This window comes from Falco punctatus, assembly GCF_963210335.1.
Source record: "Falco punctatus genome assembly, chromosome: 5".
NCBI lineage: Eukaryota > Metazoa > Chordata > Aves > Falconiformes > Falconidae > Falco > Falco punctatus.
This window is the reverse complement of record NC_137584.1, coordinates 13992397-14011285: the sequence shown is the minus strand read 5'-3', so window position 1 is coordinate 14011285 and position 18889 is coordinate 13992397. Positions and strand designations below refer to the sequence as shown.

At 37.7% G+C, this 18889-nt stretch overlaps 1 protein-coding gene across 8 annotated transcripts in view; it reads left to right on the top strand.

Annotated features, from left to right (window-relative positions):
* ADGRB3 (adhesion G protein-coupled receptor B3) overlaps window positions 1-18889 on the top strand; it is a 471033-nt gene that overhangs the window by 279772 nt on the left and 172372 nt on the right. For all 8 annotated transcript variants that reach the window (XM_080388812.1, XM_080388813.1, XM_080388817.1 and 5 more), the window contains one exon: window positions 874-917. In XM_080388812.1, the coding sequence (XP_080244938.1) occupies window positions 874-917 (44 nt within the window). The remainder of the gene's footprint in view (window positions 1-873; window positions 918-18889) is intronic.

The following is an 18889-nucleotide window of genomic DNA, read 5'->3' as shown; positions in this document are numbered from 1 at the left end:
TGTAGTTCTGACTTCTGGGAACATCTAATGTTCAGATGAACAGAAATTCAATTTTGCAGTTTTTAGACAGTTAAGTACTTCTAAGTCAATCTGAGTTTTGATAAAGGAGGATTTAGAAGATTAGGGACAAAACTTGAATTTTAATTTTGCCTCAACTCTTCCTAGGCAGCAAAATAACCATGAATGATAATAAAGACATTTCAATTTCCCAAAACATTACACACAGTTTAATGGTGTGTAATAAACCTAGATTCCCATCCTGTTCTAAATCAAATCAGAAATCTTCCACTGACTGCAAAGAGGTTGGAGCTGTGGTTACAAAGATCAAGAAAAAAAACAAAACAACAAACCCAAACCAACAATATTTTGAGAAAAAATCTCTGCTGATTTAGAACCTAATTGACAAAAGAACTTGGGTATTGAATATGGTGTCATCTGAAATCCCAGCCTCCAGACATTTTGCCCAATATATACTTAAAATTTTTAAAGGCATTTTGGTTTTGACATCCAAGTTCCTGAGAGGCCTAAAGCTCTGCTTCTAAATGCACTTAGAAATGTTTGGTCAATTCAAGTCTCTTAACAGATTAACTCTTATCTCATATTTCAATTCTACCAGGATATACCAAATAGACAACTTTATGCTTACCTTATATAAGAGAATGCAGCAAATACTCTGTTTTGAGGTTCAAGTCCTTTTAAAGTACTCCATAAGAATTAGCCTTAAGGTTTTGTGATTTCAGTTGTACCGATCTGTCAGAGTATAAGCATGATCTTGTAGGAGGAGACCCAAATAAATGTTTAGGTCAAACATGACATATTTTTTTATATATACCAGTAACTAATGTTTATTTGTTTGTTTTATTTTCTTCTTAGGGCACATTGAATCCCTACTGTGTGCTGTGGGATGATTCAAGAACGTAAGTGACAGATGTTTTCTCCTGTTGCTATGGCTCAAACTTACAAAGCACCTAAAAATATTTAAATAGTCAGTCAGTAAATGGACTGGCATTGAAGGCAGAGAAAACGAACCTTTCACAATGTGAAAGTATTGGATTTGCCAGTCACTTGGCTTCTTTTCTGCATCTATGTAAATTGAAATAATACAATACCTCACCAGGAAGAGATTTCTCACATAGTAATTTTAATCTGATTTTTCAAGATTAAAATGAGGATGTCTAAGAACTGGAGTTCCTTGTTGGTAGTTGCTAGACAGTGAGTGGGTAACTGGTCACACAGATAATTAAAGGAAGGCTCCCGTTTCTGTTACTGCAGGGAGAAACATCATTTTCAAGTGTGATACCCACAGCAATCTTCATTTTAGTTGGTGCAAATTTTCATTTTAGTTTAGTAAAATAATAGCTGTATACTAAATAGTGAAAGCTTGCTAGCAGTCTTCTGCTACTTTTTTCAGCGTGTGTCCCTTCTGTAGCACAGAAAATGATGCTGTAAAGAAGTAAAGCAGTAAAATCAGAGTGGTTTGAAAAGGATTCCAAGTTTATGCAGTTGTAATTTGTTGCATTAATCCTTGACAGTGAATCTCCCATTAAAGTCAAGGTGAATTTTGCCTAAATACAGATCAAGTGTTTCAAGAAGCATTCCTATATGATTTGCATATTATTTTTTTAAAAGATAACATTGTACCTCTTGTCCAGGTATATTGTGTATGTCTTACACTGCAGACTTATCTACTGTGTTAGAAATTCTACGCCTGTGATTTTGTGAATGCTTTTGTCCTTGAGCCTGGGTTTACATCAGTACATTGATGGCTGAGAAACAACATTATAGTATAGAAATGAGAAACTTTGGACACGGTACTAGAAATCATTCCAAATACAAATAGTGCCATGGTCTGTGCCTCCATGAAAGAATCATAATGCAGTTATTTGCCAGCAACATCATAATGTTCCATTTCTGTAAGATGTGTGGAATAAAGTACATGAAAGATTGATATTAATTGTGCACATGAGACACAAAACATTTGGAACACATTCTTTGTTTCCTCTTCTCAATGTTTTGCTTATGCAGTATTAGTAGAGTGCTTTATTTACAGTTTTTTACATGCATTACTTAAGGCACTGTGTATTTAGAGCACATGCTCTGATTTCACTGCTTCTGTCCAGAATATCAAAGGCGTATTTCCATGGAATTAGATTACCAAAAAAAGAAAGCATGCTGTGGATTTAACAATGTGATGAAAAGGTTTAATGCAGATATTCAAGATGAAAGTGTGAAGCAATCACAAAAAAAAATTATTTTATACTTGCCACTTGTTTTGCATGCATTTCTCTTAGTATTGTTCATAGAGAAGTTTAGTACTATATGTAAATACTGCTTTCAGTATGGTTCGGAATCTGGATGGAAAAGTGAACTTTTGCAACATCTAAAATTTGCATAAAGCTTACATAAAATAGTCTAAGGTTTTGAGGGAGAAACACATGCTTTTGTATTCTGATGAGTGTCTTTTTTAGTCATATTATTTAATAGTAGCTATTGAAGATGTTAAAATATTTGAAGATTGGGGGCATGCTTGGAGATCTATCAGTTTGGAAAAGTGATATGAGCTATCAAATATTCACAATAAGATATGACATATCAGTAAGGTCTGCATGGACACCACTTTCATTTGTTTTACAAATGTATGTGTATTATTTTATGAGAATGTTACATTACCTCTTACCTGAGTATGCAATAGCAAGAACAAAATTCTACTTTTTTCCTCCATCCCTTTGGACAAGATCCCTGACGTTAGCTGTGGGAGCATGAGTTGTTTCATAATTTTATTTTTGTTTTGGAGCATTTTATTTGTATGTACTCAAATATAGTTCAGACTTTGTATTCTGATAGCATGAGTTTAAAATTATCAGGAAAGCTCTACAATGCTGAATCAGTTCCTATCATTTATAAGTCTTTACAAATAAATATGTAGAGGACTATAGAATTGGTTAGGTGCCCGTGATGATGTTGTGTTCTTGGAGGCTTGCTTTGCTTTTATTTTTTCCACTATTTCGCAAGTCTCAGGACTTAGCCACTCTCAACAGTAGGCGACTGAATTTGATGGGATTAATAGCCCCTCATCCACATTGCAAATCCTGCAGAGCTGTGCTGTACTCATGTCCTTCCAGACCCAGATTGGGTAATTATTGCATAACCAGGATTTGGCAAGCATTTTGGAGTAAACCCAACAAAACAGTTTGCTTTTAGTTGAAGGTACTTAACTAATCAGTAGTCTATGCTGAGACTGATGCTTTAAATTAAGTGGTTTTCAGATGAAAACTGTGTTTGCTTTTATCACAGACATACAGCTGGCAGTAACCTCTAATGGGTTCTGCCACTTTTTTAGCTACTTCTCTCAGATCTTTATCTGTATGCGTTGCAAGTTCACATTTGGTAAATGATGCTTCCTCCACTGATCTTGTCAGTTTAAAACTTCTCCAACAGCAGGGGAAGCTTTGTCTCCCTGGGTTTTGGGCATGTTTCTCAGGAGATCGATCAGTTACCTATCATCCATCCTTGAAGAAACTTCTGGATCTGTGAGCTGTTTAACCACACCAGATCATCAAATTTATCCTACTGCCATTGCTATCTGCAATAATTTGGTCATCCTACATTTGACAAAAGCAGTTTTAAACCATTCTTTCTATGAGATTTGGTGATTCTTCCCTGTGACGATGTTTTGCAAGGTTTTCCATTTATCAAGCTGGCAGGCTTGTGCCCTCGCCATAGACAGCTTGTCAAATTTGTGTACAATACTGAGACAATGCAACTAAAGAATAAAATATTATGTCATGTATTATAAAGGGCAAACTCAAATCCAATAATTCAGCATTTCATTTCATTTGATTCTCCCAAAATGTATAGCACATCTGTCTGTGTTGATTGAAACAAGGCTGCTTATGAGTTCTGGTGTTTCCTTTGATATTTCCAGCTACACAAAGCTGGTAGCATCAACGGTATGTAAGTGATGATTTTTCCCCCCTCAGAAATCTGAGTGATATCTTCATCTATTCATTTCAGAAAATGTATTTTAAATGTTGCTTTCAGTAAAGTCTAGGATTCTGAATGATTCTTTCAGTACATGGGAAAATGTGTGGTTTATAATTTACATTCTCAGGAGAAACAATTTAATTCCTTAAACAAACCAAAAACTCAGGGAAGATTTATATCTTTTCTGCTGTGCCATGTCTGGCATGAACAAACTCTCCCTGCTGTCAGGAACTGTTTGCAATATGTTAATTCCAGTGTCTCAGTCCACAAAGAACAAAATGAAGTGGGTCAGGTACTAGAGCTGACTTTCCCACCCCACAAAAGTGATTTAAAAGATTTTAAGATGAAACAAAGCTTCTGAAGGTTTTTCTCCTGTCCCTCCTACCTTTCCAGAAAGGAAAGGAAGAAGGGAAAGTGAGACAGCAAAGGCAGTTTCAACCTGCAAATAATCCAATGGTTAGAGCATTTATTTGGGGACCTCAGGGACCAGACCTTTGATTTTTTTCTTTACAGAAGTTACTTGAGGAGTTTGAAACACACTTTTCAGTATCACAAAAGCAGCCCATGACTGCTGAGCTGTCAGCTCCTCCGGAGTGTGTTACTTGTGTCCTGCTGGAACTCTGCCATATTATTTAGGAAAATATTAATAGATTGGGGAACTGATTCCCAGCACCTCTATATTTAGTTTTACCATTTTTTCCATGTGTTTGTCACCATGCCACATGTAAATCTTAGCCATATCACTGTCAGTGATTTTTCTTAGCACTTTTTTGCTTTATTTAAGTCTGGGCAAGGCTGTGTAAGCCCGGTGGTCAAAGAATCCTTACATGCATGTGTACATTTCAATTTTTAAAATGCCGTTTGTGGCAGTTTTGTTGGCTGTCTGAAAAGTTCACTTGAACTTTTCTGTCTTTTCTGATGCTTATATCTGTAATAGATGCCATAACAGACAGTCTGTGTGGAGCTCTAGGATCCATGAAAGTTTGGCCTGACAAAGTTAGTCACTTGTCTTAGTGGACCTAGCCGCTGGGCTCTTGAACCAGGGTGGAGAATTCAAAATACAGTGAGAGGCTGGAAACAAGGTGTCACAGTACCGAGCATCGTGAGTACCACCCTCACAGGCAACCCTCGGATAACATCGTCATGGTGAGGGTGTCGAAGGTGGAGTAGACATGGTGGGTCACTGGAAGGAGGTGACATCTCACATGGGAGTTTCAATAGTCACTGACTCATTAGCAAAATAATGCAGCTGTTGTTCATCCTTTAAGGAACATGTGGGTGTAATGTGGGCACATGTGTACTCCACAGGGCAGTGTCAGTTGTTGCTGGTGTGCTCCACAGCTGTACACAGTGCAACATGACATCTCACAGCACTAGGTAAGGAAGGGGCTTTGGTATTCTGGGGCTCTTTTCTGCCAGTTGCTGCAGAATGATGTTGTAACAGTATGACAGTGTTTTATTTGTCCATATGTGTGCTCATAGCAGTTTGTGCCTGCTGAATATTTAGTTGGCAGAAGTACAATGCAGTTAGCTGGAATTTTTAATATTGCAAGGATTTTAAACTGGTTCAGTTTTAGTTAAGGGCAAGTGGTAGGTCTGCTGGTTTTTTTTGTTTTTTTTTTTTCTCGTCATACAAATTTAATTGACAGTGATTTAGATTTTTTATGCTGGAGCTATGTGAAACTATGAATACCTATATATGAGAAACGAGAAATTGTATACATTTATATAACTTCAGGATTTCACTCCAGACATATTATAACATACTCCATTAAAAGGAAGGTTAAAAAAAAGTTTACAATTACTTTTTAAATTACGCCCTAGAGCTTTCAATTATTTTTTCTTCCGGTGTCCCTGGATACAATTGTGGAGAAATAGTCCATAAACAAATCTGTTCAATGCAAATAAAGAAGATTCTACCAGTTAATTGTAATTTTCTCACAGATTTGCCTATGGGGTAGAATGCAACTCAGCTTTAGGTTGTAAGCTCACATGCATGCCTGAAAAAGAACTTTTGCATTTTGTTGCCTTGTGATAAAATTGACAGGGAACATGATCTAATTCGTCTGTCTCCTCTCCACTTTGTTTTTTAAAACTACCATGAACAACCATTACAGTTATTCTATGTTTGACTCAGGCTTGCAAGCCTTTGAAAATATGTTTAAGAAGACTCTTTATAACTCACATAAAAATGTCTCAAGCTAATCAACAAATAATTAGAATATCCTAAACTTAGAATTTGCTTCTGAAAATGTAGAGTAGCCTCTCCTTGTTTTATATTACTTTACAGTTATATTATTTGTTTTTTACCAGGAAGATACTGAGGAAATATATTTTTCTATAAGTAGAATGAAAATTGAATGAGAGTAAATCATGTAAATACAGTTTGGCAATATATGCCAGCTTCTTTTGTTCACTTCAGTCAGACTTGTAGGAACAGCTTTTCAGTCAGACCTTGCTTCTTTCGTATTTTTCAAGGCAGAAAATTTCCTTTCCATGTTAGCTTCTATGCTTATGTTTGTGGATGTATTGGAAGAGTTAACATCAATGAATTTACTCAAAAGATAAATGCCTGCTGGTGTACCTGCTTTTATGAAGAACTTTCCATAATGAGATCTGTGTAATAGCACACTACTTAGTCTTCTGTTCCTGGTAGTCTTGCATGAAAGACTTTACAGAATCACATTCTTTTTCCGTTAAAACAGTATGGAAGGAAAAAATTGATCCAAACTCCCTTGCAGACAGCCAAAAGGCTTTGACTGATTTGAATCATAGCAGATCAAGTGGCAAACCACTGTTCAAGACATGCAAGATCTGAATCTAAATTTCTTTAAATTTACAAACTGCTAAGATTACACTCTAATGAAGGAGTACTTAGTTCTGAAATATGTAGGTATTATAAGTATAAAATGGAGTGTCTTTATATTGAAAAAGAGTCCGACCAAAATTTTCTTTGCTTACATCGCACACAAAATGAATCAGTATCTATGGGAGGAATTTATAATTTAGTTCTTTTTTATAACACTGTTCTTCACTAACACCTACACGGCCAAGAACAGAGCTTACATGGCCTGCTGTGATTTACAGCAAAAAAAAGGAAATCAAATTAATTCTTGTTAATAAGTTCACTTTCTTTTTAATTTTTACTGGGTGATTAATCAACTCCATTTGTTGAGAACTCAATTGCTATTTATTGCCTTCATGGAAATGTAGATTTTCAGAAACTAAAAATAGTGGTTTCTTGTAATATCAGGCAATTATAATTCTGAAATCTGAATAAAAAGAACTAGTGGTTGCATCTTCATAATCAAATTTAAAGATCTGAATTGGACTTTTGACAGATTTGTTTAGTGTATAGTGAGAGCAGAAGATAATTAAGCAGTTTGAATAAACTTTAGAACAGATAACAAATTGGTCATAATTTGGTTTTATAACTGTGTTTCCAGAAAAATTCATGGATGTTACCAAGTCAAATAAAATGTGACCATTGTTTTTTCTAGTAATACCTCACCAAGAAATGCATTAAGGGGGGTCTGTGAATCCAGTATGGTGCTGGACTTGGACTGAATCTTGTAGGGGCAAAGAGTGTTTGCCAAATCCAATACAGCTTCCAAAAGTACAGTATAGCACAATCACAACTGTGAAAGTTTATCAGCCTTTCTCATTTATATCATGTAACTCTTGAAGTGTGTAATACCTGCAGATTTAAAACCAGTTTAACATAGAGGTTTGTACCATCCTCCCTGGTTTACAGATAGGGGAAACTAAGGCATAATGAAAGCAAATCTGTCAAAGGTCACCCACTAAAGTCCGGTGGAGTTAAAGTTCCGTATTCCTGAGTCCTAATTGAGCATGCTCTCTAGCTGTTCTGAAAGCCAATATAATTTCCCTGCTATGATGTAGATCTCTAAAGTTTAAATAGTTTTATAATTATATTTCTGTTTTTTTCTCATTCATTCTGATGAGCTCGTGACTGTTGCCCATCCTGAAAAATTTAGCTCTGTTTATCCAACGGAAGTAGTGCAGCAGCACTAAAGGTCCTTGTATTACGCCATGCTTAACAAAACCTGAAATCTACTTGCGTCACCCAAGATGAAAAATCTGGGGAACGTTGCTTATCCATGTGAGAAGGAACTGTGGGAATTCTGCCATTCTCTCCTCTTCCTTCGACAATAGGAGCACAGAACGTGCATAAATTGCTTATAAGTAAATCATGTTGTGTAGTATTGCACAGATACGTATTAGTTACTTTCAAATTTTTTGCAGTCAGTACAAAAAAAGACAGAAGTACAACTCATATAAATACACCTACTTTTATTAATATGATGAGAATATAACAGAAGGCATTTCTGAGCATTTGCAGAGTATAAGATAGCTTCCAAATGCATGAATCTAAATATGATTGAAGTCTTGTGAATTGGTAAATACTCTCTCTGATTAATCAAACATCATGTAGTCTGATCTGTCTTTCTGCAAGAATAGTGTTTGTATGGCAAAATGATCTTAAAATAAATTTTGGGAATACTATTTTAAAGTGTATCTTATAGGTTGTTACCCAGTTGTTCTTTAATTATCAACACTGAAATCATATCTCTGCTTGTTAAAACTGTAACACTCCATCAGAAACAGTCAAACACACATCCAGTTTAAATCTGCCGTATTTTGTCAAGTGCTGTCACAAGTATAGACCTTTAATGCTGTATCAGCATCTCACTGACCTCACAGGTATCTTTACACGTAATTAGTCATTTGCTGAATCTCTGTGCCATAGTTGAGCAACATCAGCAGATTCAGTTAAATCTCTTCCTGGACCAGTCACTAGAGGGAAGCAAAGACCTTCACGTGCTGCCTATCCATGACGTAAATCAATGTCTATGTCCTCACTGACAAAATTTTGAAAAAGACCTATTTGGTGGAAAGCCACCCTTCGACAAAAAGAAGACAAAAGTATATTTCTGTATGGTTGGCTTCCAGAGGCCATTGTCATTAAAAAATAGAGTTATTTTCATGAATAACATTTTGAGAATTTGAATCTAGACCAGAAGCTCAGTGCAGAGTAAATAAACAAGATGGGTTTAAGATTTTCATTCTTTGAAGCATCCCAATATTCAAAAAAGTACATTGAAATAATGGTAGCATAGTAGCTATGCACTTGCGTCATCTATGTGTAGCAAAACCCAAGATAAAATATTCCAGTTTTTTGATATCTTTGTTGATCCTCCCTTAGTTATTCATGCTTCCATTCTGTAGTGTTTTGTCTGTGGTACTTAGAATCTTATCCTGCATAAACGTGTCTTTGGTGTATACCAGGTAAACAGATGAAGAGATCATCAAGGCATTAAACAAGAACTACTAGTTCATTGTGTACTCCATAAAAGTGAAAGCATAAAGTGTATATGAACTTACATTTATCTTCAAGTATATGAGGGGTTATATGTGGGGTAGCTTTACCCTGTACTGTGGTCTTACTGTATTTAATTCAGCCCTGTTCCACTTACTGAGAGTACAACTCAACTTACTACCATTCTCTCCTCTGAGCTAGTCTGGTTGGGTTCCTCTAAAACAGAAACAGTAGAAGCCAACATTACATTTACTGACATTTGATTAAAGGAGTATACCTGGTATGAATTGAATTTGCCATAAAACTGAAATGCCAAGTAATAAGGATAAATTACTAAAAATAATGTTTTAGATTTTATCAGCTAAAATTGTAAATGTTTTGAAGACTGTTAGGACAATATTTATACTACTTACCACTTAATTTGAATAGAATATCTTTTATTAAGCTTAAGCTATGCAGGATGGCCAGACCTTAATGAGAATAATACAAATGTCTATCAGGATTTAAACAAGTTTAAATGGAAGGTAATATGCTAAATGAACAGCTCCAAGCAAAGCAATTTCATGAAAAAATCTGTTGTGTTGAATAGCTGCTAGATTATGGCTGAATAGATTTTTAGCGGAAAGCATGGTGTATTTGTGATGATTTTTTAATGTTATCATCTTTGTGATAATATTGAATAAGAGATTTCTTGCACAGCTAGTTAACTAAATGTAATATACATATGCATTCAAGTGCGTGTGCTGGGGATAACATCCTGCAATCCATGCTATTATTCTAAGCAATGGAAAATATAATATAATTCTAAATTTCGCTGGCTATGGTTATGATTCCCAATGCTACATGTTATCCTAATGATGCCATTTCCAGTGGTTATCTTCTCTGTTCCATTTACCCATAAATCTATGGAAGCAGAGCCAAATGTTTGCATTTTAAATTGTATAAATATTTTTGTATATATTAAAAGCATGAATTAAAATGCCACCACATTACTGTCAGTTCATCACTTAATATAAATATGGTCCTGATTTCAAGTTTACCAACAGATCCATTGAAGGCCCAGGCTTAAACAGCCTGGATTGGGACCATAGAACCAGAATCACTCCACAGGTATTGGCACAAATCCAGGAGTTATGCCATCAACCTGAATGGCAATAATTAAGGGATTGCATATACTGACATATAGAGCAATACAGAACCAGAAAAACAGGATCACTTTTTATAATGAATTTGATATATTTGTGTGTTTAGCCTGTAAAGAGTACATTATTTTGACCAGACTTAAACCTAAATCCTTTAGGTTTATGCTGTACTTCATGATTGCAATTTTGACTGCAATATATATCTATTCAGCATCTTTTTAAACTGTCAGTGAATACTTTCATTGATATCTGCTCAGTTTTAAATGGCTGCTCATGAAAAGAAGGTATGGCCTTAATACAGTATCAAAATAGCCTGAAGTGTAAATATATCAAATATCAGATAATAACACAATACAAAAAGATTTATTTAAAACAAAGGCAGAATTATTTCATTTGAACAACTTCTGATTGATTTAAACAACATAATGCCATAGAGCTAGGAGAGGAATTCTAAAATGAGAGAGTCGGCAGTATTCAGGAGATACTCTAATCTCTTTTTAAGCAGATCGTACTTTAAAAGTTGCAGCATGTACAGGAAAAAGTCAATAGTATCTTTTTGTATGTGCATCACTCATCCTCAGCCCGTTCTTCCCCTCCCTTCTTTTTCTTACAAGTGGACAGTCAAACATCTGATGTTTTAGGTACATAAATTGTGTGCGTACTTATACACACTCTTCATCATTTCATGTACACACACATATTAAAATCTTTGATGAATAAAGCATGTAAAACATATTTACCACCCTCCCAGAAGTTTAACTGAAAATATGAAACATTTTCTTTTTTGTACTACACAGCAAGGCATGGTCTGCATAGTGGAATATATATTTATCTGACATCAGATTCTACATGCCCTTAATGTTATTTCTATTAGATAACATACACCAAATTTAAATTACATAACATAAACCTTAAAGTGAATTACACTGTATCTTCTTCATTTTAAATGCTGGAGAAAAACTATGCTAAATTTACCAAAACCATGTTTCTACCACCACCACCTCTCTCTCTGCTTCCTTACTTTTCCTGTACAGTTGACTGCTGGGAATATGTTTTATGTTTTTCATCTGAAGCAGACAATTCTGTTCTCATATTTCTGTAATTAATTTACACAATACAACTCTGATCAGACACAACCTTCTTTTCCTCAGAGGTTTTCCCAGTAAATAGAAACATTCTCATCACAGTCAAGGAAACACACAGATGTCTAAATACCACAGTGAGTCAGTGTTTCAGCTAAAATTAGAGAACAAGGTGCTCTTCAGTTCTCAACACCATGACCTCGCCACTAAAATTACCCATTTTCCTTTAGTCTAGAAAATGTCTAGCACTTTTAAAAGAACCCACATGCTCCTGGCTTCACTCTCACCTTCCTGCAAAACTAGCAACATCTTGTGTGTCATTTTAAGGAACCATGAAAGACTAGTGTGTAGGTGCACGACTATCTGGGAATGATGATACAAGCTGAAATCCCAGACAAAAAGCATCTTAAGCTCAAGAGAATAAAGAAGCTGTTCAGACAGTTGTGGGGAAGAACCATAGAAGACTGGGAGTGAGATGAGAAGGTATTTTCAAACACATTCTGCTGTGTTTATATATATATATATATATATACTGACCATGCTGTTTTAGAGATACTCTTCTTTTACAACTTCTTTGTGCTGCTGCCAGCTCAAACTGTTACCCAAATGTCATTTTGTAACCTATATAACTATTTTTCCTTTTGGTTTGAGTAGACCTTTACATTTTTTTTTTCTTTTGATTAATGCAATTGTTTCTGAGAAAACATGTATCAGAAAAAAACAAGGAACACCCAGGTCAGTGTTTTGGGAATGTGACTTAAGTTTTTTATATTCTTTGTCCAATTTTGAAGTGTAGATCATCAGTAGCCAACTTTACAGGTGTTGTTCTTAATACTTTCTCTTCTGGATTTTTTTTTTTGTTTGTTTAGTTTTGTTTACGAGGAAGCATTTTACAAATGTAAGAGTGATAGCTTGTTACCATGAGAAAAGATTCAAGCCCTTTTTTAATCAGATTTCTTGCATTTCAAGTGTCCAAATTAAGTGTTGTAGTCTAAAACAGGCCATTGAATGCAGCAGGATGATTTATTTTCCTTAGATTTGGTTTCAAAACGTCCTGTACAGACAAATGAGAGATAAGATCTACAAGAAGTGACTCACAGCAACTAAGCACGACACCTATACTTTCCTGTTAACCAGACTGAGCCAGAAATCTGCACAGAACTAGGAAATTGTAAATAATTGATATGTAAATGTATTTGTGCTAGAATTAAGGGTTAATATTAAGGGCTTAGTTTAGGTAACTTAATATAGGTGTGTAGAACAATTTCAGGATATATCTACAGAAGAATCCGGTGCCCTTCAAAGCAGGTGAAGGCAAAGACAACGTAAGACATCTCTAGTAGTGCTTTGTGTAGGAAATTAAATCAATTGCTAACAGCAGAATTAACTGCAAAATTTGAAAATGAAAATATTCAAATGTGTATGTCTGGCAGTGCCGCAGTCATCGGGTACCTACTACAGGTAAACTGTCCTTTCGACTCTATAGGCCATACTGACAAGATCTTAATTGACTATAATGAAAACTTAGACACCTTGCGTACTTATAGGTACATAAATTTAGAAGTTTGAATACCAGACTCTGTCCTGCCCTATGTATCAATTTCTACCTCAAGGTATGGATTGCCAAATTATGTCCTTGGGGTAAACATATACTTAATGAGGATGCCCCTTTAACCTAAGGTTGAAGTCTTTGTGGAGTACTAGGAGTTCTAAGTCCCCTTCGTTCTGAGGGGGTTGAAACTCACAGCTTTCCTTTCCAGGAGATAGCCCCGACTATCAGACTTTAAGCAATGATCCAATGATCTCGCAGAACTGCTTTCCTTGCAAGCAAAAGTAAAACAATAAGCATAATTAAAAATATTGAAAATATGCTATTGACATTGAACTCACATAACTGGGGTTGTCATGGTTTAACCCCAGCTGGCAACAAAGTACCACACAGCTGCTCACTCACTCCCTGCTCTCCCTGCAGCTGGATGGGGAGGAGAATTGGGGAAAAAGGTAAAACTCATGGGTTCAGATAAGGAAAATTTAATAATTGAAATAAAATAAAATAAAATAAAATTATAACAACAATAATAATAGCAACAAGAACTGTAATGAAAAGGAGAGAGAGAGGGAGAGAGGAATAAAACCCAAAAGGAAAAAAGAAGTGATGCACAATACAATTGCTCACCACCTGCTGGCCGATACGCAGCCAGTCCCCAAGCAGTGACTGGCAGCCCCTGGCCAACTCCCCAGAGTTTATATATTGAACATGATGTTCTATGTTATGGAATATCCCTTTGGCTATCTCAGGTCAGCTGTAGCCCTACTCCCTCCCAGCTTCTTGTGCACCTGCTCACTGGCGGATCACAGGAAATTTGAAAAGTCCTTGATTTAGAGTGAGCACTAGTTAGCAACAACTAAAACATCAGTGTGTTATCAACATTAATCTCATACTAAATCCAAAACACAGCACTGCACCAGCTACTAAGAAGAAAACTGATTTTGCCCCAGCTGAAACCAGGACATAAGTACAGAAGAATAAAGTTCTGAAGTACTTTAAGATATAAGGCCTGTAGCTTTTGGAGATGGACATTTTTCAAATTAGTAAATTCATTGTTAAGTTCATAGTGACAACCAGTGACTCTATGGAGAAAATATCCTCCAATGCCAACATACAAGGTATCAGTATCTTGTCAGAGGACAGGCAATGCATTCCATAAAGTTAGTACTGGAAATATAATATCTGACATTTTTTTAATAATGAGGAGGTCTGAAATTTCTAAAGCAGAAAATCTAGTCTTATTCTGCATAGTGACACAAAAATAAAGAACACAAACCTCTTGTGATTTATTGATACCAATTGTATCTCACTACTTTTGATTGCCTCTTAAGTCAGTTCCTAAAGGCTAAGAACCCAGAAATAACCTTTTCAGTCTCGTTCTTAATTGAAGTAGGTGATTTACTCTAAAACTTAAAAGCTGAACTGAATGGCTTACATCACACTCCCCTTTCCCCTATTCACTGATCTGGCACCTTTATTTTCTCATGTATTGAAATTAATTTGACAAGACAGATAGCATTCACACATACAAAGTAGAAACCATTTAGGTTCAAACATCCTGGTAGTAGGGATTACCTGTGTCAGCAGACAGGTCTACATAGCAAGAAAACTAATTAACAGTAAAACATAATCAGAAGCATTATAGCAAGACTTCCATGAATTGCGCCTTATAAATATTCAAAACCTGGTTTTCTGTGCCATGCACTGAATAATTTCACATGCTGACAAGTTTGGGTTTAGCTTGCTCTCAGTTGTCCTTTAAACCTCATATTTTAGCCTTTTCTTCAGTATGCTGTACAAGATATAAATTCTGATCATCATTAAATCACATTTTTTTATTACATTTTATGCATTCTTTCCAGAAGGATGTGTAAAAATAATGTAATTTTAGTCTGAGGGATATTTTGCCCTTTACAATAATATAATCAGTGAAACGTGTGGAAACTCCCAAGCAGTTATTTGAGTGGTAAAAAGGCAATGAATAACACAAGGATCATATTTACTTCCAGAAAAAGATGTTACGGATACCAAATAATTCAATATTTTTGTATTTTGCTCTTGTGTATACAATCAGTTAACTTAGAAATATCCATCTAAAGTTAATTTACTTCTGCTTGTGTGCTTTATTTTCTCAGTCTTTTGGGATATTTACATATAAAGCAATTTTTAAATACAAAAGTTAATGTGCATTGTGTTTTCAACTTGTTCTTCATCTAGGTGAATACGCTAGAATTTCTGCAAAATATTATGACAATTGTAATTTTTTTCATCACCAAGGAGAAGAACAGATTAGCCCCTATTGCTAATTTTTAGTGGAAATACGTAAACCAAAATCATAATATAGCAAAATGCTGTATCACATGTATTCAGCTTGGTTATATAAGCAGGTTCATTGTCTTCAATCTATGAGTTCAGTTTGATATCTGCATATTAAATGAGCTTCTCTGTCAAATTATTGGCAGTGTTTGCCTCCTTAAATTTAAGCCCTTGCTTTGCTGAACTGAAAGTCTCATTATTTTTTATAAGCTGAAAGAAAATTTCAGTAGGTGGTTGAAAAGGTCACAATATAACTGTAGCAAAAGATTAAAAGAAAAAAACTAGATATATTTAGTACCAATATATTTAGTACTCCTGTCTTAAAGAGCACATCTCAAGTAAGGACAGAGAACAAAGATATCGTGCAAAAGCTTGGGAATCTACATAGACATGAACAGTACTGTTTATGGTTGTAAAGAAATAGTACAATTTTGGCTGTTGTTGTAAATGAGATCTGCTTTTGCAGGAAACAAATAATTCTAATCACAGAATGGTCAGGGTTTGAAGTGACTTCTGGAGATCATCTAATCCAACCCCCTGCTAAAGCAGGCTTGCCTAGAGTGGGTTGCACAGGATTGTGTCCAGATGGGTTTTGAATGTCTCCAGAGGAGACTCCACCACCTCTCTGAGCAGCCTGTCCCAGTGCTCTGTCACACTAAAAGTAAAGAAGTTCTTTCCTCATATCCAGATGGAACTGCCTGTGTTGCAGTTTGTGCCCGTTGCCCCTTGTCCTGTCACTGGGCACCCCTGAAAACAGCCTGGCCCCATCCTCTTGTCACTGGCCCTTAAAGATATTTGTGTGTATTGATAAGAACCTCTCTCGGTGTTCTCCAGGCTAAACAGGCCCAGGTCTCTCAGCCTTTCCTCAGAAGAGAGGTGCTCCAGACCCCTCATCACCTTGGTATCCCTCCACTAGACCCTCTCCAGCAGTTCCCTGTCTCTCATGAACTGGGGAGCCCAGAACTGGTCACACTACTCCGGATTGAGGGGGATAACCTCCCTTGATCTGCTGGCCACACTCCTAATGCACCCCAGGATCCCACTGGCCGCCTTGGCCACCAGGGCACACTGCTGGCTCATGGTCACCTTGCTGTCCACCAGAACTCCCAGGACCTTCTCCGCAGAGCTGCCTTCCAGCAGGTCAGCCCCAGCCTGTACTGGTGCATGGGGCTAGTCCTCCCCAGTTGCAGGACCCTACACTTGCCTTTGTTGAAATTCACTAGGTTCCTCTCTGCTCAACACTCTATCAGCCACTCCTCCCAGTTTTGCATCATCAGCAAACGTGCTGAGGGCACACTCTGTCCCTTCATCCAGGTCACTGATGAGTAAGTTGAGCAGGACTGGACCCAGTACTGACCCCTGGGGAGCACCACTGGCTACAGGCCTCCAGCTGGACTCTGTGCTGCTGATCACAACCCTCTGAGCTCTGCCATTCAGCCAGTTCTCAATCCACCTCACTGCCCGCTCATCTAGTCCACACTTTCTGAGTTTACCTATGAGGGTATTATGGGAGACAGTGTCAGAAGCCTTGATGAGGTCAAGGTAGAAAACATCCACTGCTCTCCTCTCATCCACCCAGCCAGTCATTCTATCATAGAAGGCTATTATATTGGTCAAGCATGATTTCCCCTTGGTCAATCCATGTTGACTACTCCTGATGACCATCTTTTCTTCCCATGCTTAGAGATGACCTCCAGGACGAGCTGTTCCATCACTTTTCCTGAGATGGGGGTGAGGCTGACTAGACTGTATTTTCCAGGGTTCTCCTTCTTGCCCTTTTTGAAGACTAGTGATGCTGGGTTTCCTCCAGTCCTCAGGCACCTCTCCTGTCTTTCATGACTTTTCAAAGGTGATAGAGAGTAGCTTAGGAATAACATTTGCCGGCACTTGGGGTGCCTCCCATCGGGGCCCATGGATTTGTGTCTGTTTGCTTAAGTGATCTCTAATACGATCCTCCTCAACTAATGGAAAGTCTTCCTTTCTCCAGACTTTCTCTCTTGCCTCCAGGATCTGGGGTTCCTAAGGAGTGGCCTTGAAAGTAAAGACTGAAGCAAAGAAGGCATTCAGCAACTCCATCTTTTCTGTATCCTTCATCACCAGGGCACCCACCTCATTCGACAGTGGGCCCACATTTTCCCTAGTCATCCTTTTCCTGCTGATGAACTTGGAGAAGCCTTTCTTGTTGCCCTTGACCTCCCTTGCCAGTTTTAATTCCAAATTGGGTTGGAATTAAAGGAAGACCTTAGCCTTCTTCATCACCTCCCTGTATGTTCTGACAGCATCTCTATATTTCTTACAAGTGACCTGTCCCTTTTTACATACCCCATAAACTTTTTTCTTCTGTTTGAGTTTTGCCAGAAGAGATGCTTGAATATAAGCCAGTTCTCTTGGACCTTTCTATCTTCTAGAGCTCTAACCCATGGGATTCCTCCAAGTAGGTCCTTGAAGAGGCCAAAGTTAGCTCTCCTGAAGTCCAGGGCTGCAGTCCTACTTGTTGCCTTGCTTCTTCTATGCAGGATCCTGAACTCCACCATCTCATGGTCACTTCAGCCAAGGCTGCCCTCAACCTTCACATTCCCATCCAGCCCTTCTTTGTTTGTGAAGACAAGAGCACAGGATCACACCTCATCTTGTTGGCTCCTCCACCACCTGTGTCAAAAAGTTATCGTCAGTGCTCTCTGCAGGAACCTCCTGGACTGTGTGTGCCAAGCTGTGTTGTCTTTCCAGCAGATACCAGGGTGGTTGAAGTCCCCCATGAGAACCAGGGGCTGTGATCGTGAGGCTACTTCCAAGGCCTCATTGACTTCCTCTTCCTGACCAGGTGGCCTGTAGCAAACATGCACGATGGTGTCCCCCATGTTGGCCTGGCCCTTAATCTTTACCCATAAGCTCTTGACTCATTCTGCATCCACCCCTAGGGAGAGCTCGATACATTCTAGTTGCTCCCTCACATAAAGAGCAACTTCACCATCTCTTCTTGCTGGCCCATCTTTCCTTAAACGTATGTAGCCATCCACAACAGCATTCCGGTCAGGCGAGCTATCCCACCATGTCTCTGTAACTGCAATGAGATCCTGGCCCTCCGGCCGCACACAGATCTCTAATTCTTCCTGTTTATTCCCCATGCCGTGTGTGTTGGTGTACAGGCAATTCAGAGAGGTAATCGAATGTGCAGGTTTCCCAGGAGGGGTACAAGAGGACCCACCATAGCCACGTGCACCCTTGAGGTGGCTGGCCTTTAGGTTCTCATCTTGGGAGGCAGCTAAGGAACATATGGCACTGCTCTGGTTGGGCTGACTTACTCCCCAGTTGGATGTGACGGTGTGAGCATTGCCACTTTGGACCCCTCCCCTGAGTCCTTCAGTTTAAAGCCCGCCTCACCAAGCTGGCCAGCCTGCTGCTGAAATTTCCCTTGACTCTTCTAGACAGATGGATCCCATCCCTCTGTAACAGGCTATAGTCAAAGAATGTCCCG